Source organism: Orcinus orca, chromosome 13 (assembly GCF_937001465.1).
Source record: "Orcinus orca chromosome 13, mOrcOrc1.1, whole genome shotgun sequence".
Classification (NCBI taxonomy): domain Eukaryota; kingdom Metazoa; phylum Chordata; class Mammalia; order Artiodactyla; family Delphinidae; genus Orcinus; species Orcinus orca.
This window is the reverse complement of record NC_064571.1, coordinates 70,316,638-70,340,400: the sequence shown is the minus strand read 5'-3', so window position 1 is coordinate 70,340,400 and position 23,763 is coordinate 70,316,638. Positions and strand designations below refer to the sequence as shown.

The 23,763-nt window shown below is 40.2% G+C and overlaps 2 protein-coding genes across 7 annotated transcripts in view; one reads left to right on the top strand and one right to left on the bottom strand.

The window, feature by feature from the left end:
- Positions 1-12,835, top strand: part of GPN1 (GPN-loop GTPase 1) — a 20,773-nt gene extending 7,938 nt beyond the window's left edge. For all 3 annotated transcript variants that reach the window (XM_004268156.4, XM_033425170.2, XM_033425169.2), the window contains exons 6-14: positions 1,480-1,558; positions 1,765-1,859; positions 2,838-2,883; positions 3,528-3,674; positions 4,612-4,694; positions 6,001-6,040; positions 6,684-6,774; positions 9,856-9,963; positions 11,479-12,835. In XM_004268156.4, coding sequence (XP_004268204.1) covers positions 1,480-1,558; positions 1,765-1,859; positions 2,838-2,883; positions 3,528-3,674; positions 4,612-4,694; positions 6,001-6,040; positions 6,684-6,774; positions 9,856-9,963; positions 11,479-11,564 — 775 coding nt within the window. In that variant the 3' untranslated portion in view covers positions 11,565-12,835. The remainder of the gene's footprint in view (positions 1-1,479; positions 1,559-1,764; positions 1,860-2,837; positions 2,884-3,527; positions 3,675-4,611; positions 4,695-6,000; positions 6,041-6,683; positions 6,775-9,855; positions 9,964-11,478) is intronic.
- Positions 12,139-23,732, bottom strand: SUPT7L (SPT7 like, STAGA complex subunit gamma). Of its 4 annotated transcripts, XM_049696337.1 has the most exons (6): positions 23,492-23,732; positions 22,596-22,700; positions 21,264-21,878; positions 17,515-17,839; positions 16,367-16,604; positions 12,139-14,799 (listed from the first exon to the last, which is right to left on the bottom strand). In XM_049696337.1, exons 3-6 carry the CDS (start codon positions 21,674-21,676, stop codon positions 14,537-14,539), a joined length of 1,239 nt encoding a protein of 412 aa, XP_049552294.1. In that variant the 5' UTR covers positions 21,677-21,878; positions 22,596-22,700; positions 23,492-23,732; the 3' UTR covers positions 12,139-14,536. The 4 variants fall into 4 exon arrangements, with proteins under 4 accessions (XP_049552294.1, XP_049552292.1, XP_049552293.1 ...); XM_049696335.1 differs by having other exon boundaries at positions 21,264-21,882; positions 22,044-23,732; XM_049696336.1 differs by having other exon boundaries at positions 22,596-23,732.
- Positions 23,733-23,763: the final 31 nt, after the last annotated feature.

Here is a 23,763-nt window from a genome sequence, read left to right as displayed (position 1 = left end):
TTGTTTATTTGTTTTGGGGTTGTATGTGTTCTTTATATATTTTGGATACCAATCCCTAATCAGAGATACGATTTGCAATTTCTGCTGTTCAGTAGCTTGCCTTTTAGTTTTTTGGTTTGGGCAATGCCCGGCAGCTTGCGGGATCTTAGTTCCCCTACCAGGATTGAAGCTGGGCCACTGTGGTGAACGCGCTGAGTCCTAACCACTGGACCACCAGGGAATTCCCACCTTTTAGTTTTGATGATGTTTTCCTTTCCTGTGCAGAAGCTTTTTAGTTTGATGTAGTCTCATTTGTTTATTATTGCTTTTGATTTCCTTGCCTTTGGAGTCAGATCCACAGAAACTTATGTCAGTGAGGTTACTCCTTATGTTTTCCTCCAGAAATTTATTTAATGTTTTCAGGTGTTACATTCAAGTCTTTCATCCATTTTGAGTTAATTTTTGTGTATGGAGTGGTCTGGTTTCATTCTCTTGCATGTGACTGTCTGTTTTTCCCAACACCATTTCTTGAAGAGACTTTCCTTTCTCCGTTGTATGTTCTTGGCTCCTTTGTTGTCAATTAATTGTCCATGTATGTGTGGATCTTTGCTTTTTTTTTTTTTTTTTTTTTTTAAGAAGACGTTGGGGGTAGGAGTTTATTAATTCATTTATTTATTTTTGCTGTGTTGGGTCTTCTTTTTTGTGCGAGGGCTTTCTCTAGTTGTGGCAAGCGGGGACCACTCCTCATCGCGGTGCGCGGGCCTCTCACTATCGCGGCCTCTCTTGTTGCGGAGCACAGGCTCCAGACGCGCAGGCTCAGTTGTTGTGGCTCACGGGCCTAGTTGCTCCACGGCATGTGGGATCTTCCCAGACCAGGGCTTGAACCCGTGTCGCCTGCATTAGCAGGCAGATTCTCAACCACTGAGCCACCAGGGAAGCCCCAATCTTTGCTTTTTTAAAAACAGCTTTATTGAGATATAGTTCATAGGCCATACAATTTACCCATTTAAATTGTACAATTCTGTGGCTTTTAGTGTAGTTACAGAATTGTACAGCCACCATCACAATCAATTTTAGAACGTTTCATTCCCTCAATAAGAGACCCTCTTCTTTAGTTATCACTTTCTTATTCTTTTTCTCCCTCGCTCCATTTTTCTCCAACCCCACCCCTAAGTAACCAGATGGTTTCCCAAGAGATTTACACTCTGGTTTTGCTTATCTCTCATTTTTAATGCAGTGTGTTTCTAAAACTGTCAGTTTTCTCTGTGATCATTTGCAGCAGTGATGTATTGATGCTCCTGCCAATGAGCCTGAATACTGGACATTGAACAAAACCCAGGGGAATGTGGTATGCACTTTAAGGGCAATGGGAAGAAGTGAGACTTGACAGTGTGAAGAGGTTATTTCAGTCTTGAGTAACCAGATGTTAATGTTTTGTGGGATGGAATATCTTTCAGAATGCATAAATGAAAACTTCTTTAATGGTCTTTTTTGACACAGGTATGTCTTGATTGACACACCTGGACAGATTGAGGTATTCACCTGGTCAGCTTCTGGGACAATCATCACTGAGGCCCTGGTGAGTATTCTAGGACTTGTTACTCAGGGTAAGTAGAGAGCCAGACAAGAAAAGCTTCTTATTGCTTGGGATCTTATGTGGGATAGAGTCATAGAGCTCTGCACACCTGCCTAAAGTGGTTCTTCCTTGCCACGGAAGGTAGGAGAAGAATTTGGGGACAGGTCAAGAACCCTCTGACTAAAGCTTTGATTATTTTGTGGCTTTAGGCATCCTCGTTTCCAACGATTGTCATTTATGTAATGGACACATCTCGAAGTATCAACCCAGTGACCTTCATGTCCAATATGCTCTATGCCTGCAGGTAATGTGTTATTGTTGGGCATAGTATTATGTCAAGGTATGAAGTCTCCACTTCTTTTCCATCATTTTTGAGTCCTGAGTGCTTACCCCTAGGTTTTCATTCAGGCTTGCCACTCACTTTAGTGGCTCTGGGTTAGGGAGGGGCTCTGGGTTAGGGAGGGGCTCTGGGTTAGGGCGGGAAAGGAAGCACATATACTGTTGGCATTCTCTTATCAGCCACTTCTCATCTTCCTCCCTTGCTTGTTACAGAATAGGTGATGAATGAATATGAACCTTCTGGCAGTTGCCCCAAGTTGAATGAAATCCAGTTCTGAATAGAATAGAGCCCCTGGTCTAAATGCCTTTCTTCTGTGTTGTGATAGGAAGAGTGAAATTATAACATGAGGAGAGACTGAATAAAAAGATTCATCCATGATTCTAAATGCACGTGTTTTCCCAAGTGTGGTGCCATTAGGAGAGGAAGGACATGCCTCACTAGGCTTTATTAGTGCATTAGACCTAGGAGCAAGGCGGACCATTATTAATGCTGAATTTTATTTTGGGGGTATGCAAAAACAATCACCCCGATTTGTCTCTTCTGTTATGACTAGGGATGTCCCTTCCTGTTAAACACAAGAAATCTTAGTCTGGATAGAAATCTGATGTTTGATAGCATGATTTTGTCTTCATATTAATTGTTTAAAAGACAGTTAATTTGGTGAAACACACACACACACACACACACACACACACACAACCAGGATCAGTACCAAAGCATTATTACTCTCAGAAAAGGAGAGAGTGTGTATGTGTGTTGTTTGCTTGATGGTAGTGGTAGTTTCCTGCTTGGGAGGGGAGAATATGTGAGTGCTGTGTAAGAATGGATACCTGTATTTAGAGTCTGAACCCATCTCCCTATTTATTACTCAGTTCCATCAGATAACAGGCAAGCAGGTGCTTAAGTGCTTTTACTAATAATGCCTCAATGTTTGATTTTCAGCATCTTGTACAAAACCAAGCTGCCTTTTATTGTGGTCATGAATAAAGTAAGTGGATTCTTCCTGTTGTGACTGAATGTTTCGTTTTCATCAGAACCTTGTGTTTGGGTAGGTGAGAAGGATTATTTCAGATGCTGGAGAGCAGATTTAAGCTAACCTGAAGCAAAGTCATGAGCACTTCTAGGAAATGGATTCAATCAAATCGAATGAATATATATTGCTGATTCTTTTCCAAAGTTTTTTTAGGCTAGATAGAGTAGCCCCTGGTCCACAGCATATAGGTTATCCCTCAGGATTGGGACTGTGTAAATGAGGGAGGGACTGCTAGTCTATTGGAAGTGGCAGTTAAACAAAACCAAAACTTCTCTGTTGTTGGCTAGGATGCAAGAGACTATGTACTTGACTTCAGAGCCTGGAGGGTACTGGCCTCCACTGTGGCCATGGTCACTTGGCAGTGGATAGTGAAGGTCTGTTCTAACCTAGAATGTACAGATCTTCATTTAATTATTTATACTGCACAGCAGTCTTGGCTCTTTGTGACTTGTTGCAGTGGAGGAGGAAATGGGGGAAGCAGAGAAAGAAAATACATGAATTATTGCTCTCTGCTGTCATCAATTAAAAAATTTTTTTTGCCGTTGTTTGATGTCTGACCTCATCTCTGGTTGCTGATAGTTGACTTCTCTCTGGTACAGACTGACATCATTGATCACAGCTTTGCAGTGGAATGGATGCAGGATTTTGAGGCTTTCCAAGATGCCTTGAATCAAGAGACTACATACGTCAGTAACCTGACTCGTTCAATGAGCCTCGTGTTAGATGAGTTTTACAGCTCCCTCAGGGTAAACTTTCTTGCTTATGCTGTTGGTCTCTCCAGATAACCTCATAACCCAAAGGGCTGGCTTTGAACCTATTTTGGAAAGGAAGTTCATTACCTTCTGAAAAGTAATTTTTAAGGCATGGCTTATTAAAAACTGGAGACTTAAAAGATAAATATGATATGGACCCTACCCTCAGAGAGTTTATGGTCTAGTTAGGAGAGAAGGCTAAACGCAGAGTTAAAACATGATATATTGTAGTAACTTATATCGTGATATCTTAAGAAAGATTAAAAGTTGGGCCTGATAGTGGTGATGGGGTAGATCACTTTTGAAGTGAGAGATTTTTTGAGGATATAGCCAATATAGGTGTGCTTTGAAGGATGGGTAAGATTTGTGTAAGCAAAAGTGGGTGTGGGTAGCAGCAAGTATGTTAATTGCCCAAGCGAAGACATTGAGATACTAATTTTTATAGAGAACAGACTGTGGTTTGATTTGATAGGGAATAGATGAACTGCTGCTTATTTGATCCTAATTATCTTTCTCAGTTCTCTATTTTCCATAGACTTATTTCCATCACTCTTGAGTAGGTATGCCATTTTGTCTTGTTTTAGCTTCATTCTTTGCCAGAGACTTCTTTTTTTTTTATTTTTTTTAATTTTTTTAACATCTTTATTGGGGTATAATTGCTTTACAATGGTGTGTTAGTTTCTGCTTTATAACAAAGTGAATCAGTCATACATAAACATATGTTCCCATATGTCTTCCCTCTTGCGTCTCCCTCCCTCCCACCCTCCCTATCCCACCCCTCCAGGCTGTCACAAAGCACCAAGCCAGCCAGAGACTTCTTAAAGTAGCCAAAACTCTTCTGTGAAGATTTTATGAAATTTGAGCCAAATAATATATGCCATTTAAAAATATACAGTTGTTTCCTCAGTGGCATTAATGATGCTTTTGGCAGGTGGTGGGTGTGTCTGCTGTTCTGGGTACAGGCTTAGATGAACTCTTCGTGCAAGTTGCCAGTGCCACAGAAGAATATGAAAGGTGAGGATAAAGGAACATTCTAGTGACGGCACTTAGTTACCCACAGGTCTGATATGATAGCTGTTTTGCCAGGCAAAACATTTTGGTTTTCATGGTGTTTGTATTATATTTGCCATGCAGATGTGTACTGGATCTGATCACACTTAGGGTTAACAAATAGCTGTTAACTTTTTTAAAAAAGGAATAGGAGTATAAAATCTTCACTGTATTGAATGATGAAGAACAGGTGTCATCAGACATTGTTTGTAAAAAGCCAGGTGTTAAATATTTTAGGCTTTGTGGGTTGTATTATCTGTTGAAACTCCTCAACTCTCATTGTGGTGCAAAAGCAGCTATAGACAATTCCTAAACAAATGGCGTGGCTGTGTTCCAATAAAACTTTATTTATAAAAATAGGCAGTGGGCTGGATTTGTCCTGTTTGCCACATTGGTTGACCCCTGATGAAGAACATAGACTTTGGAGTCAGATAGACATGGTTTAGATTTCTTTTTCCTCCAATTAATAAGTGTGTAACCTTAGCACGTTTTCCTCATTTATAGATGAAGGGTAATAGCATTTATTGTTAAGGTCGTTGTGGGGATTATTTGAGATAATATATCTAAAGCACCTAACACAATTGCTGACATGTAGTAAGCATATTTCTTAATAAATGATTGTTATAACTATTTTCTTGGTTAATACTGGAGTTCCATTTATCTAAAGGAAAGTGGAGTCATAGCACCTATACACTTTCCTTAGGTCTGATAATTGGCTGCTTTCTAGCAAGCTTCATATTTAGCAAGAGCCTAATAGCCACATTGTGGTTTTTCAGAAACATTATTTTGATTTTTATTCATCAGATGAGGTTTGTTTTTTTGTTTTGTTTTGTTTTTTTGCATGTGTTATCAAAGCCTCAGGATAGACTCTTTTCTATATCCTTTCATGGTTGCCCAGATAAACGACATAATTATATATTGGGCTTCCTGAGCCCAGTAGGCCTAGCTTCTTTTACTCATCATTTAAACATCTTTTACTCATGTTTATCCAAGTGAATGGTGAACTCATTGGTCATGGTCTCCCCAGAGTTGATCTTCCCAGATCAGCAGTCAGTCTTTTGTCTTGTTGCTGATTTCAGGGAGGGGGCAGGCACCTTGGCTTTTAATTCCTTAGGGATAGAATCTCAGTGACTAAGACTTGTCACATCTGATGTATGGTGACATAAGATCTTTTGTTATTATCAAAGTACTAGGAAAATAGAAGTGATGTGGAGGCGGGGACAGGATAGATTATTAATCAAAGGGATTTAGAAAGTGTTTCTCTTTCCAGAGAGTATCGTCCTGAATATGAACGTCTGAAGAAATCGCTGGTAAGAAAAGAGGCTATTTGTGTATTTTAGGGCCACTAAATAAACAGTCTCAAACTATGTACTAATCCTTCTGCCATAAATGCTTTTGTTTTGGTTCTCAATGTATCCTTTAGATACTTGTTAATTTAAACTTGTAAATTTGTACGTATGCTGTCTGGATGCAGAAAGGCCCTTAATTATTTTTCTTCTCTATACTTGAAGTAATAAAAATCAGTAATTTTTCCTTTTATATATGCTGAGCCCTTCTTGTGCCATACCTCCACCCCTACTCCAAGGTCCATTTAAAGGCTACTTGTAGAATTTTGTTTAAGAGCAGAGAGTAGTTCACAACTCTTACTCCAAATGATGAAGTGTCCTATCCCCATCGGCTACATTGGACATCTTATCACTGAGCCTTCCTGCTGTGTCTGTTTGAGGGTTCTTTTGATGATTTTGTGTCTAATTTCTGAAACCTCTAATACAGTCTGCAGAGCCCTCCGGAATGAACTTCTGCTAATCTGGGCCCACACTGCTCAATGTTTCTGTCATCAGCCATCCCTTATCTGCCTCTAGTATTTGTATAATTTGTCATCTCCAGTTAGAAGTCTGGCATCTAACTTGGGCCTCCTTTTTTATATGACAACATTTTCCTCTGTGTATATAGGCCAGTGCACAGAGCCAGCAGCAGAAAGAACAACTGGAACGACTTCGGAAAGATATGGGCTCTATAGCCTTGGACACCGGGACTGCCACAGGTACTGGAGGGTCTTCTGGTGTTAGGAACTAAGAGCGGGGTACACTTACCTCCACTTAGTAGGTAGGTATTTATGTTTAAGGGAGAGAAAGAGAAAAGGATAAAGTAAATGTTGTATAGTGTATCTATCTATCTGTTCCTCAGTCAATTTAGATAAATCCTAGATCTGCATTGTGTTTAGTTGTCTCTTCGTCTCCTTTAATCGTGAATGGATCCTTTGTTTTTGTATTTCATGACATTGACATTTTTGAAGTGTACAGATGTAGATATATACCTACGGACATACCTATATCTAACATCTGGGTTAACGAGGAATCCACTGTCTGTGTCTCTCATACCACATTTATCTTATCTGTGTTTATATTTTTATACATATGTATATGATGATTCTTTCTCTTCAGGTAGTTTTTGGTTTACTTTGGCAAGATACTTGATGTCTACTTTTTTTTTTAATTACTTTTTAATCCTCCCCCTCTTTTACTGTTTATTTTGGCCTAATTTTAGATTTACAGAAGAGTTTCATGAATTGCAAAGAATTGCCATATACCCTTCAGCTAGATTCGCCAAATGTTAACATTTACCACATTTACTTTATTCTTTCTGTTATATATGTTTGGCTTTACATTTTATATAAATATATAAGTATACATATAAAATATTTGTATATTATATATAACTTTTTTCTGAATCATTTAAGAGTAAGTTGCAGACATGATGCACCTTTACCCTTGAGTTTTTCTTAAAAATAAGGGCATTATTTTATATACCCTCATTGTAGTTATCAAAAACTAGGAAATTAACATTGACACATTCCTATTATCTAATGTATAGACCTTATTTAGATGTAGCCATTTGCCCTCTATAGCAGGAGAAGGTTCTGGATCTGTGTTGCATTTAGTTGTCACGTCTCTTATTTTCCTTTAATCTGGAATGGCTCCTTAGTCTTTCTTTGCATTTCATGACATTGATATTTTTGAAGTGTATGGTACTTACATTTTTGTAGAATTTTCTTCAATTTGGGTTTGTCTGATGTTTCCTCATGGTTCAATTCAGGTGGCTCCTTTTTAGCAGAAGTTAACAGATGTGAAGTGTTTTTTCCATGTATCATATCACAAGGTACATGATGATGAGTTGTCTTTGATCACTTACTTAAAGTGGTGTCTGCCAGGTTTTTTCATCATAAAGTTATTTTTCCCTTCATAATAAGTATTTTGTGGGGTGATGCTTTGATTAGATAAATGTACTTTTAATTTTCAAATGTTCACCCATTAGTTTTAATATGCATTAATCTAGGTAGGGATAGTCTTCATTTTCCTGATACATGTTGCAGATATTTTCTCCCTGTTTGTCAGTTGCCCTTTGACTTCATTCATGGTGTTATTTTGCCATGCAAAAGTTTGTTTCGTTGTGTATAAATTTGATGTAGTCAAATTTATTTATCTTTTATTGCACCTGGTTTTGAGTCATAGTTGGGAATCCTTTATCTACACCTGTGTTAAAGAGGCATTCACTCATGTTTTACTGTAGTACTTGTATGGTTTTATTTTCTACATTTGGAACCCTGATCCATTTAGGGTTTATTCCTGGGTATGGTGTGAGGTATAGGTCTGTGTTACCTTTTTCATAAATAGTTGTACCCACATGATTTATTAAAAAGTCTACCTTTGTCCCAGTGATGAGATGCTACCTGTATCCTATACTAAAGTTTCATACGTACTTGGATGTATTTCTGGATTACCTATTTTATTCCTCTAGACTGTGTGCCTTTACTGTGTGGCTTTAATTACATATAGAGGCTTTATAGTATGTTTTAATATCTGCTAGGGCTAGTCCTCCTCAACGTTTTCTTTTTTAGTGTTTCCCTGACTATTCTTGCTTGTTTGTTTTCCCAAATGACCTTTAGTATCAACTTAATGTAGCTCGCTAAAAAACCTCTTTGATATTTTTATTGGGATTGTGTTATATTAATTAATTAATTAATTGACATCTCTTTGATGTTGCTCTTCCTGTCTAAGAACAAGGAATGTGTTTATATTTGTCAAGTCTACTTTTATGTCTTCCAGGAATGTTTTCCTCATGTAGGTTTTGTTAAATTTGTTAAATTTTTCCCAAGGATTGTATCTTCGTTAGTGTTGAAAATGGGATTTTTCTTCTAACTGGTTATGTTTGTGTTTATGAAGACTTTTCATTTCTGTATTTTAGTCTTTTTATTCTGCTACTTTACTGACATTTTTTATTGTTTGAGTTAGTTTTGTCATTAATTCTCTAGGGGTTCCTAGGTTGGTGCTCAAATTTAAATATATACACACTCACCCACCCACACTCATTGGTGGACTGGCCTTTAAAGGAGTAAAGTTCTGTTAATGATAGCTATTGCTATAGGTCTAGTAGAGAACAGCAAAGCCACTTGGTGGATTAGGTGCTGGAACCTGGCTGGGTTTACCAGTTAAGTGAGTTCCACGCTCCACACTTTTACTCTTGACTTATCAGCACACTGGATCTGCTCAAATGTCTTTAGCCTTCATAGGAAAAACCATAGCCTCTTCTAAGCTGAGAGCTAGTACAAACAAATGACATTACTATTACTATGAAGACAAGCTACTTGAGAGTTATCTTCCTCAACTTAAAAATGAGACCTCTGGGGGCTTCCCTGGTGGTGCAGTGGTTGAGAGTCTGCCTGCCGATGCTGGGGACATGGGTTCGTGCCCCGGTCCGGGAAGATCCCACATGCCGCGGAACGGCTGGGCCCGTGAGCCATGGCCGCTGAGCCTGTGCGTCCGGAGCCTGTGCTCCGCAACGGGAGAGGCCACAACAGTGAGAGGCCCGAGTACCGCAAAAAAACAAAAAACAAAAAAAATGAGACCTCTTGGGTTACTGGCCTCATGAAAGCACTTTGTGAAATACACTAGTGTAGAAATGTTAAGTGGTATTAACTGTACATTTAGAAGAGATAAGATTGTGCATTTTTTCATGATCACTTTCATCCTGCCAGTTTTTAATCATAGTTGCTTATCGATTCAAAATCACTTTTTTGAGGAGGCCTATGTTCATGACATGCTACTGATAGATGTTTTCTATGTAGGCAGCTTACCTCCTGTGATGGACCCTTCTGACTTGATCCTGACTCGGGGAACCTTGGATGAAGAGGATGAGGAAGCAGACAGTGATACTGAAGATATTGACCACAGAGGTGAGAGGTGGCTGAGGTGGCTCATGAGAACAGAACAGCTGCTTATTCTTTCATTGTTTGCCCGGGAACTTCCTGCTACTGAGGGAAGACCTTGAGCATGAAGCCAGTTACAGGGGAGAGAGGACATGCTAAAGGATGCAGCACCAGGAAGGAGTTCCATATATTCAAAGTTCCTGGCCTTCCTACTGAATGGTTAATATTGAGCTTGATTACGGCCTTTTATTAGTCTTGTGTCTTCTCATCTTTAGGTCCTAACTCAATTTTGAGGAATCCAGGATTGTTTATTGTAATCATTGTTTTAAGAATACAAAAGGAGGCCTCAGCAGACCTAAACCAGTCAGAACGGACTGTAGCATTGAAGATAGAATGGCTCTGGAAACCCAAAAGTGTTCCACTTTGCATAGTTTTATGGACTGTGGACAGAATCTGTTTCTTGAAACGACGCTTTTAGGTCCTAGCTGTGCCCAAGAGCAAACTTCTCTTTATTCCAGTGTGCTGGATACTAACATGTAAATTGCATCATTTAATAAGATTTATTGAGGTATAATTTACAAACAATAAATCCCACCCTTTTATTAAAGTGTATAGCTTGATGAATTTTAATACATATATATAGTTTTGTAATTACCATTATAATCAAGAAACAGAACACTTCCATCACCCTAAAAGTTCGCTCAGGCTCGCTTTTATTCAGTCCCTTCCCCCACACCAGTTCCTGGCAACCGCTTACCTGATTTTTATTCCTATAATTTTGCCTTTTCCAGAATGTTGTGTAAGTGGAATCACAGTATTTAACTTGCATTTGACTTTTTTCATTCAGTGTAATGCTTTTGTGATCCATCCATGTTACTGCATGTGTCAGTAATATGTTCTTTTTTATTGCTGAGTAATAGTTCTATTATGTGGATGTACCTTTGTTTATCCATTCACCAGCTGATTGACACTGGGGTTGTTGCCAGGTTTTAGCTGTCATGAATAAAGCTGCTCTAAACATTCATTAACAGGTATTTGTGGACAGAGGTTTTCATTTCTCTCAGTTAAAAATATGTAGGAGTGGGACCTCATTTTAATTACTTTATGAAGGAGGTATTCTCCCCACTTACAGGTCAAAGAAATTGTACATTTTGGGCAACATGATAAATACAGCCTGCTTCTAGGAGATATTTCCTTATTGGGAGAAGTGGACATACAGTGTCTTAGAAATATAGTTGACTCTTCAACAACTTGGAGACTAGGGGTACCCACCCTCCTCACAGTTTAAAATCCCTGTATAATTAACTTATAGTTGGCCCTCTGTATCTGTGGTTCCACATTCGTGGATTTCACCACCTGTGGATCGTGTGGTACTGTAGTATTTACGATTGAAAAAATTCGTGTATACATGGACCTATGCAGTTCAAACCCGTGTTGTTCAAGGGTCAGAGGTACTATTTCTGATGGATGGGTGACAGCAGCTCTAATCCACCTGTCTAATGGGAGAGTTTAAAAAGAATTAACCTTCTTTTTTCCTTGCAGTTACAGAGGAAAGCCGTGAAGAGCCAGCATTCCAGAATTTTATGCAAGAATCAATGGCACAGTACTGGAAGAGAAACAACAAATAGTTTCTAAAGTCCAAAATTTTGGAACTCTGTGTGAAGGGACTATCCTTATCTCTGATTGGGGGCTACTATAAAGGACAATTTTGTTCAGGATAGCAGTTTCTCTTACTAGTGAAATCTCCTGACTCAGATGAAGCCAGGGATAGAATACATTTGGACCTGGCAGGTAGATGCTGATTCCCCTTGGCATTTTCCTTGGATTTATGCAAGGAAGGATATTCTGGTTTTGGATGCTCATATCCCTTCAAGCCTAAAACTGCAAGTTTTATCATTTGAACGCACATACTTTTGCTGCTGATGGACAGAACAGAGAGAGAACTTAGTGGGCTGGATCTGTAGCCTCTACTTCTCCAGCATCTTGCCTTTGAACCTGCACCACGAGTTCCCCTCCTTTTAGCAGAAAGAGAGGGGGAAACAGGAGCTTGTCCAGAGCTTGGCACTGGAGTCTCCTTGGCAATCAATCAATCTTGGTATGAAATGTGCCTCAGACTGGGTAGCTTATTGTAGAACACCAGGTTCATTGAAGAAAGTGGGCAAAACATTGTTAACGAATAAGAATTCTACTTTAGATGGTGACTTGGATAAAGAGTTTTTAATTTTAACTTTGTTGTAAGCCTGCCTGTCATAATTTCAAATAAGAAAATTATCACAAATAGTCACTGCAGTTCAGAAGAGAGGTTTAAAGCCACATGTTGTTTACTAAAGTTCCATGTACGTACCACACCTAGTAACCAGGTACAAAGCCAGGCCCTGTTTGTACTGTACTTTAACTTAATGCAGTGTATCCTTAGTGATTTACTCAAAGTCCACAGATTTGGGTCAGTTGCACATTCCATATATAACAGCCCTGGTAAGGGTTTGCTTTGCCTTCACATTCTTCACAGTATCTTATAACATTATACATTTCTCTTAAGGAATTTTATCCCTGCCTAACCTGTATTCCAGATCAGTGGTTCTCAAAGTGTGGTCTCTGGACCAGAAGTAGCAGCATCATCTGGGAAGTTACTAAAAATGGGACATTCAAGCCCTATATCAGAAACTGGGGGGGTGTGGGGCCTAGCAGTCCGTTTTACTAAGGCCTCCAGGGGATTCTGATGCATGCTAAGTTCAGAACAATATTCTAACTCAAACAGCCTATGACGTAATTCTAGGCCAGGTGAATCTCAGATATCAATGTGCTTATCACCTGCTTTATCAGAGTACCCCAACCTTGACCATCTGGTGCCTATTCTCCAATCTAACACTCTAAAAATAAATAAAAGTGTTTTGCTTTACATGAAGTATTAATTTCAGTATTCTGTAACTAATGGAAACCACTGGTCTAAAAACTTGAACCTGTTCTTTGAGAGGAAACCATTTGCACGGCAAAACTCTGAACATACCTGATTTTTTCCCTTAGTGCCTTTGTATACTTTTTACTTAAAGAGGAACTTGTCTGGCCTATGCTATAAGCTCCATAAGGGCAGAGACAGTCTTACTCATCTGTGTATCCCTTGCAGAGGACCCAGTACATAATAGGTACTCAACAAATGTTTGCTAAGTGAATGAATTAAATACTAGGTGGCTAATTTATGGAAACTGACCACCTGATGTGTACTTTCATCAATAAATAAGCAAAAATAAAGCTAAGCCTGGAACAGGAAGGGTTTAGATAAATGTGCCAAGGATGTACAATTAGCAAACTTATAAATGATCTGGTAACAGTTTAAATTATAACCTCATTTTGTTGCTATTGCATTCAGATTTATTCTCAGTGCTGGATATTTAAGGCACTCAATGATGTGGGCCTTGATTTCTGGTCTCCACTAAAGGAGTGCTCTAACTTTCACAAGACTTGTATTCTGCACCCCCAAACCAAACTTCAGCAGTATTTAACATGCACACATTTGCTAATTACTCCTGATTATTCCAGTGCTACATCATTTACTTAATAAATACTGGTTGAGACTATCAGATGCCAAGCAGGGCAGGTACTGCTATGGATGAGTAACAGCAGTAAAGTTGTTCAAGACACGATGTAAAGCAGAAAGGTGCATACTGTTATCCTTTTGGCGGCTGCCCATCCAGTAGAAACACAATGTGCAGACGGAATTCTGGCAAAGGAATGGACTGTTCTCTGATGGCCAAGCAGATGCAACAAATGAAATAGGCACAAGCCTGTCCTTGGACAGGTCCTGTTTGCTTCATTCACAAAGGAGAAAAATGAAAGGAGCAACCAAAAAGTGTACATGGTGAAAATATAAAAAAAATCTGAATGGAAATAAAAAAATAAACATGGTGGAAATACATGGAATAAGTCTAGAGCAGAAGAAAATATGTGGCTGAGATAGTAGAGGGCTGTATGAAAAAGCAAAAAGCCTGTTTACCACAGACCACTCTGACTTCATAGGCGACCTCATGGGCAGCAAAAACAGTTTGAAAACAAGACTACTGATAGATAAGCTATGCAATGTTTAGCTATTTCCTATTAGGTATTAGCACTGGATTCCCAAGGACTTCGACCAAAAATGAAGCAAGTTAAAAAAAAATTGACATCTGATACCAGCATATATTTACTTGTGAGTCTATTCAAGCACAGCTTTGAGGCTTAACAACATCTCCATCTTCATAATATCTCTGCAAGGTAGGTAAAAGCAGTATGATTCTTCTCAGTTGTGCAAGAGAAACAGCTCTAGAGAAGCTAAGTCACTTGTCTAGTCACACAGTAGATGTCAGGGACAGTGCTTTGGTCTCTGGATTACCATCCCAGTGTCATGATGTCTGTGAAAGGTAGCTTGGTTGTTGTGGAAAACTACAAAAACTGGATGCAAAAGGAAAAAGCAGACTTATTTGGTTAAATCCAGTTCCACTGATATCAGGAAAATCCACTGTGTTTAAGAATAAAAGTCAAATCACTGTTTATGGAAACGAATTAGAATACATCAAGGTTTTCTGTTGGGTCTTGTAGGTCTGGAGAGAAACTCTCCCTCTTTGCCTTATATTTTCCTCATCCTCTTTTTACAGCGCTGGTTGAAAACAGGGGAGGACCCCATGAGGCTGTCAGTGGAGTGGGAGCCGTAGCTGCTGTCTGAGTCATCAGGGCTCTGGGGGATACCAGCTTCACTCATGCCTGACATGGGCTCCTCGAACACATCGCTGCCCAGCACGCCATGCCCAGAGACGTTGCCTTCTTCACTCTCTTGCGGCTCCATTTTCACGTGGGCCAAGTTCCAAAGAAGTGAAGCATTTACTTCTGTACCTGGGAATGGAAGAAGAATGTAGAACTAACTAGCAGTAAGAAAGGCTGGAACAGGGCTTCCCTGGTGGCACAGTGGTTAAGAATCCTCCTGCCAGGGCAGGGGACACGTGTTTGAGCCCTGGTCCGGGAAGATCCCACATGCCACGGAGCAACTGAGCCCGTGCGCCACAACTACTGAGCCTGTGCTCTAGAGCCCATGCTCTGCAACGAGAAGCCACTGCAATGAGAAGCCCACACACCACAACAAAGAGTAGCCCCCTGCTCGCCGCAACTAGAGAAAGCCTGTGCACAGCAACGAAGACCCAACGCAGCCAAAAATAAATAAATAAAAAAATAAATTTGTTTAAAAAAATCTATTAAAAAAAAGGCTGAAACAAAGTAGGAGACATGCACCACCCAGGGCCAACTGATGACCTTTGAGGTCAGTTTTCACTCTGATTCTCTACTTGGCTGGAGAATATGGTGGTTATTCTCTGCTCAAACAGTTATCAACTCTAAATATCTTCTTTTCCACTTCCTCACCCTCCTTTACCCCAGCTCATCCACCTCCATTTTCCCTAAACTAGGGAAGTAAAACTATGCTCGTGGAAAGATTCATGGTTCAAAGGCAGGCACAACCATGGGCTCTTAGTCAGGTGTTACATTGGCCTGTCCTTTTATGGGGCTGTCTTGTTTTCCTGCCTTGTGTTTGGGTCCCTGGTCCTCTCTCACATTATGAAAAGTTAATGACCAGTACGAAATGCTGGCAGCTGTTCCCAGACTGCTGAAAAGAGACATGACCCCTACATCTGCAACAATTTCTTTTTGGCTCTCCTGCCTCTGTGTCTTCTAGCAACACTGTTCTGTGGTTATTACGTCTTCCATGGTGAAAGGCTCTCTGCCCAAAACTTTAAAAAATGTGGCCTAATTCTGTTTAGGCTACACTGAAGGACTGGCTATTTGCATCATTTGTGCATTGATGACATGACAATTTATATTTGTAAAGAACTGAGCGTCTAGACTAATTTGCAATCTAACTGACTTAGGGATCAAGTCATCTGGTTCTGAAGGTAATCACAGGGTCTATCTGGAAGAAGAGGCCAGCTGCCTGTAACTGGGTTGCCCTATTTCAATTCCTTTCAGTTCCAACTTGTTGGGGGGTACTTTAGCAAGGAACCCCAACTATTCAAACATCCCTGAGCAATTAACATTACTCCATCTATCTGGAAGTTGCCTTAATCAATTCAGTACAAGCAGCAGGAAAGACCAGAATACAGAGGACAGGAGGCCATCTGCCCACCCAGCTGGGTCAGCTGAATTAACTCTGGTAATCACTTATTGCATCTACATCCTAACTAGAAATAATTTTGAAGAATGTCTGTAAAGCTCTGCTAGTCCTTTCTTCCTTAATTACAAAGAGAATGTTGGTATCTGTAGATCAGTGAAGCTATATTCGTTTTCAGACTTTCCATTCTCCTGCCCATCCCCACGTTTGTTCTTCCATCTCCAGAGTTTGAATCCAAAACGCAAGAAGTACGGAGACTGGCAGATCTCCCAGAATCAAAATGGGTAAGTTGTTTTCTCTTACTTGAAGCCTGTGGTGAAGCCTCGACCTCCAGGTTAGATGGGAAGCGTTCACTCTGAGCCCCAAGGACTCCCATGGGCAGTGACTGGTCTCCAGAAGCAAGGTCAGCCTCCAGTTCCTCACTGACAGGGAAGGTGATGTCGCTCACAGGTTCCTCCTTGATCTTTACAGGTTTAGTGTCCTCTGTGGCCTTCTCAGGATTGACAATCCTTTCGTACTCTTCAGAGAGCTGCTTACTAATCTGTTGGCAAGCAAGAGTCAATTTTCCAAGTTAAAAGCAAGTTGGATAGTCAGCTTGTGGCATCCACGGAAAAGCCAACAGAATATGAATATGCATAAAACATCACTGCCAAAGGAAGGAATGTGAGTTTGAAATTCGTAAATGACAGAGACATGTAAAGAATATCTGTTTAGCAGAGAATGTGTATGTCATTAATTAAAAGGTACATAAAGGTGAAAAATATTTAGACTATTATATCAGAACTGGGACAAAAGATCACATTTTTAGCTATAAAAATTAAGATTTGACATAGGTACCACAGGTGGATGATGAACACTGTAGGAAATCTGGGTCGCTTAGCAAAGACAACTGGGTGTTAAGAATTCCTTACCATATTTTAGATTTGGGGAAACCGAAACAGTGAACAAAATGCCTCAGGCCACAAGGGTTGAAGAGCTCAGATATTTCTGTTTCTAACCAAAAATGGTGTCTCCCCCACCACACTCCACCCTTGGGCAGCATCACCTCACTCTGTTTTGTTTCTTTCTCATAGCACTTAACGCCATCTGAAATTATTTTGATTATTATTTGTTTACTTGTTTTTGTTTCCCTCTCAACAAGAGTGCAAGCTCAAGGAACTTGTTAACTGCTGAATCTCATAGTGCCTGACTCACAATAGGCACTCAATAAATATTCGTTGAATAAAAGCATGCTAACCACATGCTATAATTTCACTGACTAAAGGACACCCCTGAGTCTGGCCACGTCAGTGATGAGGCCAGTGGAACACAGCCAGGGCCGAAGAGGAAAGCAGGGTAAGTCCACTCTGTTCCAAGACCCTGTACTCTGCACCCTAGAGCAAGTGTTAGGGATCCTGCTGGACACCCCTAGATTACACATCTTTACCCACTTCTCCTCAGGGTCCTCTCACCTGCAGCATGTAACTGTGATAGTCCTTGATGCGGTGCTGCCAGAACTTCTGGAGGGAGAGCACGCTGCCAATGCCCACTTCATGGAAAACCTGCTCCATCACGTCGGGGAAGGGAGTCTGCCCCAGCCGGGCCTCCTGATCCACAGCAAAGCGCAGCAACTTGGTGAACTTAAGACAATACTCGTGTGCCACATCAGTTAGGGTCTCCAGGACACTTTCGTTAGCACACTCAAAGCCTGCGTGGGCTAGGATTGTGGCCACTGCCTGGTAGAGGAGCTGCCGGCAGGAGTGCCAGCTGAGTTCAGTCACAGGTTCCCCTTTTCCACTGAAAGCGGAGACGTGCTTGTGTTATTAGTGCTCTTGCAAAGGGGTGACCTGTCCTGTCTCCCTAGGAAATTTACAATCCCAATCAAACCACCGGCTCAGCTTTCCAGGGGAATTCTAGGCAGGTTACATAGCCCAGTGCCATCTTGTTGCTGTCAGGGCATGTCTCAACAACCCACAGTCATATCCCTGAGCTGCTCCAATTACATAAAGTTTGAACAGGCAATAGATGCCTGTAGTAAACAGTATAAAAGGGTATCTAGTGAAAAGGAAGTTTCCTTCTCCTTATAACAACTGCTGGATTTTGATCACTTTTAGGATATGATTAATTTTAAGAGTATAGCTCAGATACTGCTCAGTGGTGCTCTATTTCACCAGAACATAGGTTCCTCACATGCTGGGCAATATATGGACTTCTAGAAATTCACAGTCCCAATTAGGAGATTCTTATTTAACTACAACAGACCATTTGTAAAGCTGGGAAAGGAACTCAATTTTATAAAAGCAATTTAAAACATATATAGCTTACAAAGCATTTTTATCCTGTTTTATGCTGTGAAGTGGGTAGGGGTCCATATTTCTTCATATTCCTATCCGGCAGGTGAAGAAAATGAAGTTCAGAGGGGCTGACTTGCCAAAAGATTTTGGGTATTATTAAGTGATAGAGCTTCTGCCTTTAGATCCCATGTTCTTAATAATACACTGTTTTGCGCCTAATCACTATGACAAAGATCCTAATCTTTCCCAAACAAAATAAAAAACCTCAAAAAACTGTCTGGTCTCCTAAAAATAACTTTTAATGAGCTCCTAACAATTTACCCGCTCTCCTGAAATTTCCTATCTTCTGCCTCCCTCTGACAAAGTAAATAGATAAAAAAAAGATAGGGTACAGAAAATTACTTTTCCCTAGTCCATACTTGGCATGCGTCACCCTGTGCTTGCTGTACAGAGTGCCTGAGGAGCTGCACACCCATGCTGCTGTTATCTGCTCAGTAGCAACTACTGTAACTCACATAATAATTGGAACATAAGAAAACCAACTGCCTAATAACTTTTCATTCACTGTCTGCATCATCGTTTCCCATGGCCAGTCTCTCTGGACCAAAAGCTAAAGGCTTCAGAAGTGCCTAATAAACAGAGCTAAATCAGTATTGCATTGCTTAATATGTGGACCCATTTCAAAGGAAAATAATTCTTCCCGTACCCCCATAGCTGATGCAAATTATTTTTGTACACCGTTTCTTAAATATGTATAAAACAAACTACGTTTAAACTTCTGATGTTCACAGAATCTTCCTAACAATTAAAATTAGAAAATTGTCACAAAAGTACAAATTCTAAATAATAGCATCAATTTAATATGAAAGACAATATTATTTTGTTAAAGGTAAATTGCTCTCAAAATGTAAACTTGGTACTGATTCCCACAGAGTAAGTGTGTTGAAGTTAGGCACATCTATACTAACACGGGGCAAGCATGTAACGACACAGTTCTCCCTCGCTTTTTCACTATTCCAATGTCTTCAGAGCCTTTGATTAGACAACACACCATGACATTTTCTGGCCTTCATCTGGCCCAACTGCAAGCCTTACTTAACAAGTCTATTTCTGTTCTTTTCTCATTAGTTTGGGACAATTAAAATAGTAGCAACTATTATCATCAATAGGCAGATGCACTAAGTGATATACAATATTACTTATGTAGTATTTTTGCCAACATTTCATTTGAATCTAATCTTGAGGAAATAATCAGCAAATCCAGTCTGATTTGGGACAGCCTACAAGTGACCTAAACTCTTAAAAAAGATTAATATCATGTATTATAAAAGGGGGAAGCTATTCTGGCTTAAAAGACACTAAAGAGGCAGAGAAAGACAAATACTGTATGATATCATTTTTATGTGGAATCTAAAACAAACTAGTGAATATAACAGAAAAGAAATAGACTCACAGATATAGAGAACAAACTAGTGGTTACCAGGGGGGGAGAGCGAAGAGGGGCAGGGCAAGATAGGAGAAGGGGATGAAGAGGTATAAACTACTATGTATCAAATAAATAAGCTACAAGGATATATTGTACAGCACAGAGAATATAGCCAATATTTTATAATAACTTTAAAAGGAGTATAATCTATAAAAATATTGAATCATGATGTTGTACACCTGAAACTAATATAGTATTGTAAATCAACTATACCTCAAAAAAAAACACTGAAGAGGTATAACAACCAAATGCAATGCGTGAATCTTTGTTAGGTCCAGGACTGGGAACAAACATACCTACAAAAGATATTTTGGAGACAACTGGAGAAATCTGAATACAGACATATTAAATGATAGTATTTAATTAGTGTTCATTTACTTTGACGTGATAATGGTTATTGGGATTGTGTAGGAAATTTCCTTATTCTTAGGATAAGTTGAAGAATTTAGGGGTGAAAGAATGCTGAAGAATTTAGGGGTGATATATTGCAATGTCTGCAACTTTAAAATATTTGGCAAAAAAGGTCTTATGTGTATATGTATATATATATGTTTGTATATTTGTGTGTAAATGTGTGTATATACACTTACACATACGTGAGAGAGAGAAAGTAAATGTGGCAAAATGTTAACAATTGGTGAATCCAGGTGAAGGGTATTTGGGTGTGTGTCATACTATTTAAACTTTTCTATAGGTCTGACAAAGTTCAAAATGAAAAGGAAACAGTAATTATTTGGCACCAAATGCAAACTTTCACACCGAAACCTAGTAGTAGCCCTAGGTTATAAGGCAGTCATTCAGAGGACCTGGAGCAGGGCTTCTCAAATTGAAATATACTTATGAACATTCTGGAGGTCTTGTTAAAATGAAAATTCTGATTCAGCAGGTCTGCATTTCTAACAAGCTCCCAGGTGATGTTGATGTTGCTGATCTTGGACCAGATTTTGAGTAGCAAGGATCAAGAACATTTTTCTATTATTATTTCTTAAAGTATGTTATCAAAATGAAAATACACAATTAAAAATTCTTGTATAGAACTTGGAGATTCCTAATAGTATGAGAATAAGTCCATGAATCTCATTTTAAGGGCACTGAGCTAAACCCATATTATACCTTTTAATGAAACAGAAGGACTAGACTCTGAGGACTATGCGACCATGGCCTATTTTACAAACTAGTGTAGCACTTACTCCTAGTAAAGTGCTTGGCACATATTAGGCACTCCATAAATATTTGCTGCATCAGAAAATAAAAAAATAACAGACTCTGGATTCGGAAGATCAGGGTTCAAGTCCTAGACTTCCCACTAATTACCTGAACAACTTTGGCCAAGGCAATTACTCTCATCCTCAGTTTCCTCCTGGAAATGTGATTACCTGCTTAACACAGTTGTTGGGAAGATTTTTTGAGAAAAGTAAGATATAGCAAAGCCTTGCCTTACCGATAAAAGTCACTCTCTGGGTCACTGTGCCGGATGTGGAATGGGGCGCTGGGATTCTTACAATCTAAAGGAAGGAGGTCATCAGGAAGAGGAGGTGACCCAGGGCAGGACGGAAGAGGCTCACTCTCTTCGGTCTTTACACCTTCCGTCTGTTGCTGGTTCTGGGCCTGAGCTGTGGCAATGAGGTTACGCAGACGTCGGTTGTGCTGGATCAGCTGAATGGTATGGATGGTGAGGCTGCATGGCTCTGAGGGGATATCCAACATAGTGGGGGGCTTGGGCTTGTTGGCTGAGGGTTGGTGCAGGGGTGGGTCATGGACTTCTACCAGTCGGAACTCCCGAGGGAGCAAGTCAAAGGAACTTCTGTTGGTCTGGCTTGATGAGATTGGTATCTCTCCCCAGTATCTCAACATTTTGGAATAAGAAAGGAAGAGCTTTCAAGTTAAATATAGATGATATCCGAAAAGCAGTGTTTTAAAATCTCTAGCAACTGCAGGTTATGGGCTTCTGTAGTGAAAAATATGAAGTCTAGCCAGTTATTTACATAAAAAGTAGGCAGTTCAAGACCACTTAGAAAAATGTCAGTGTCAGCAACACTGTAGGACCAAGGATGTTCTCCCTGAAGAAATTAAGAGAAATATAACTGTTAGATGCCAGTCATCACAATCACACACTAGGACAATTCTTACTGGACTGAACCACAAGGTAGAGTTTGGGTCATCAGTAGATTAATAGCTGCAAGAGTATCGGGGGCTATAGTGTCCATATTTTCCATCTCACCCTACTAACTCATCACGAGAACTGCCATCATACCCAGTCCTGAACGATTTGCAAGGCAAATACTTCTCAGAGTATCTTGACACATCTGTCCTGGATTAGTAGGAGAAAAGGAAATAGAGTTAAAGATAGGAAAAGGTGGTTCTTTTTTTTTTTTTGATGCAGCTTGTAGGATCTTAGTTCCCTCGACCAGGGATAGAACCCAGGCCTGGGCAGTGAAAATGCCGAGTCCTAACCATTGGACCACCAGGGAATTCCTGAGGTGGTTCTTAATTTGTGAATGCCAGGCATGGGAACCTTTAACTGGTCCTGGTGGAAAAATTTATGAACCACTAACCTAAACGGTCTTATGCATTCAACTTGACGTATACAGGGAAGAATCTGAGATATCTGCTGTCTCCTAACGAATATCCCTTCCTTCAGTCTCTCCTTATATCTAATCTACTCTCTACAGTAATGCTAGAATTAATATTTTAAACTCATTGCCTATTGGAAAAAAGTCAGTCAAAATTTTTTTGGTTTACCATTCAACAACGTTTACAGTCTGGCTTCAACTCGCCCTTCCAGATTCATTGCCCATATGTCTCTTCAAATTCAACAAACATTTACCGAATGCCAGGTATCATGTGAAGAGATAAAGACTAATGCAAGATCCTTACCCTGAAGTGAAGGAGAAAAACATAAAAAGGACATTTCAATATTAAAATGTGTGGTAAGAGCTGTTCTAGAGACACAGACCTGGTGCAGTGAGAAAACACAAAGGAGGAACTTCCTGGAGAAAATGATCACTTTAGATCTACCAGTATCAGACTACTCAGGCTGAGAATGCCATGCATTTTCACAGCTTAAAGATGTGATCTCTGCCAGAAATGCCCTGACACCCACCACATCCCTGGCAGACTTGTATTCATTCTTAAGTATGGCTTAAGTCACCACCCTCTATCACCTCCCCAGTACAACTCCCTTCATCATATTCTCACAGCACTTTGCATGTCTCCATCACAGCATTTATCCCTATATTTAAACTAGTACTTATCTCAATTTTATTCTTCCATCTAGCTCTCACAACTGTGATCTTAGTACAGTGAGTGCCTACTACATGCCGGGCTTTGCCTTTACTGTTAATTCCAATCTCCCAACTTCTCTATGAAGTAGATACTATTATTACCCCACTTTGCAGATGTGGAAGCTGAGGCCTACTGTCTTGCCTAATGTCAGAAATGGCTGAGAGGGAAAATCAACACGGCCAGGCTCCAGGGCCTGCACTCTTAACAACTACACTATGCTGCCTCATTAATTGGTTTCGGAAAGAATAAAAGAACAAACGAATAAATGAATGAACCAAGTGACAACAAAAATCGCCCTCTCCCCTAGCTTCACCGAAAGGAGCACGAAGGACAGACACCAAGCACAAGCAATGCCCAAGTCCCTAGGGGGTGCTCCTCCGTCACCGTCAGCAGGCGCAGGCGCCAATCACAGGGTCCTGGGGTCCCCTAATGCTCGGGCAGCCATGACACAGGGACATCTGGACCTGGACCGAGGCAAGGAGGCTCCACTATGGACTGCCACGTCGCAGGTGCGGGGCTGGGCGGCTGTACGATTCCGAGAGGCCCGAGACAAGGGTCGCGTCAGGCCCGGAAAGCTGGTGTGTTGATTAGTGATTCAAGGCTGCCGGAAGCGCTTCTTCTCAATCGGGCGCTGCCACAGGAAGTCGTTATAACCC

Bases quoted from the DNA above. Each gene is read 5' to 3' on its own strand.
- SUPT7L (XM_049696335.1), bottom strand. From the start codon at position 21,676: ATGTTGAGATACTGGGGAGAGATACCAATCTCATCAAGCCAGACCAAC. The intron at 17,840-21,263 runs GTAAGGCAAGGC...CTCCGCTTTCAG, and splicing joins CCAGAGAGTGACTTTTATCG to TGGAAAAGGGGAACCTGTGA. The intron at 14,800-16,366 runs GTAAGAGAAAAC...TTCCATTCCCAG, and splicing joins GGCTTCACCACAGGCTTCAA to GTACAGAAGTAAATGCTTCA.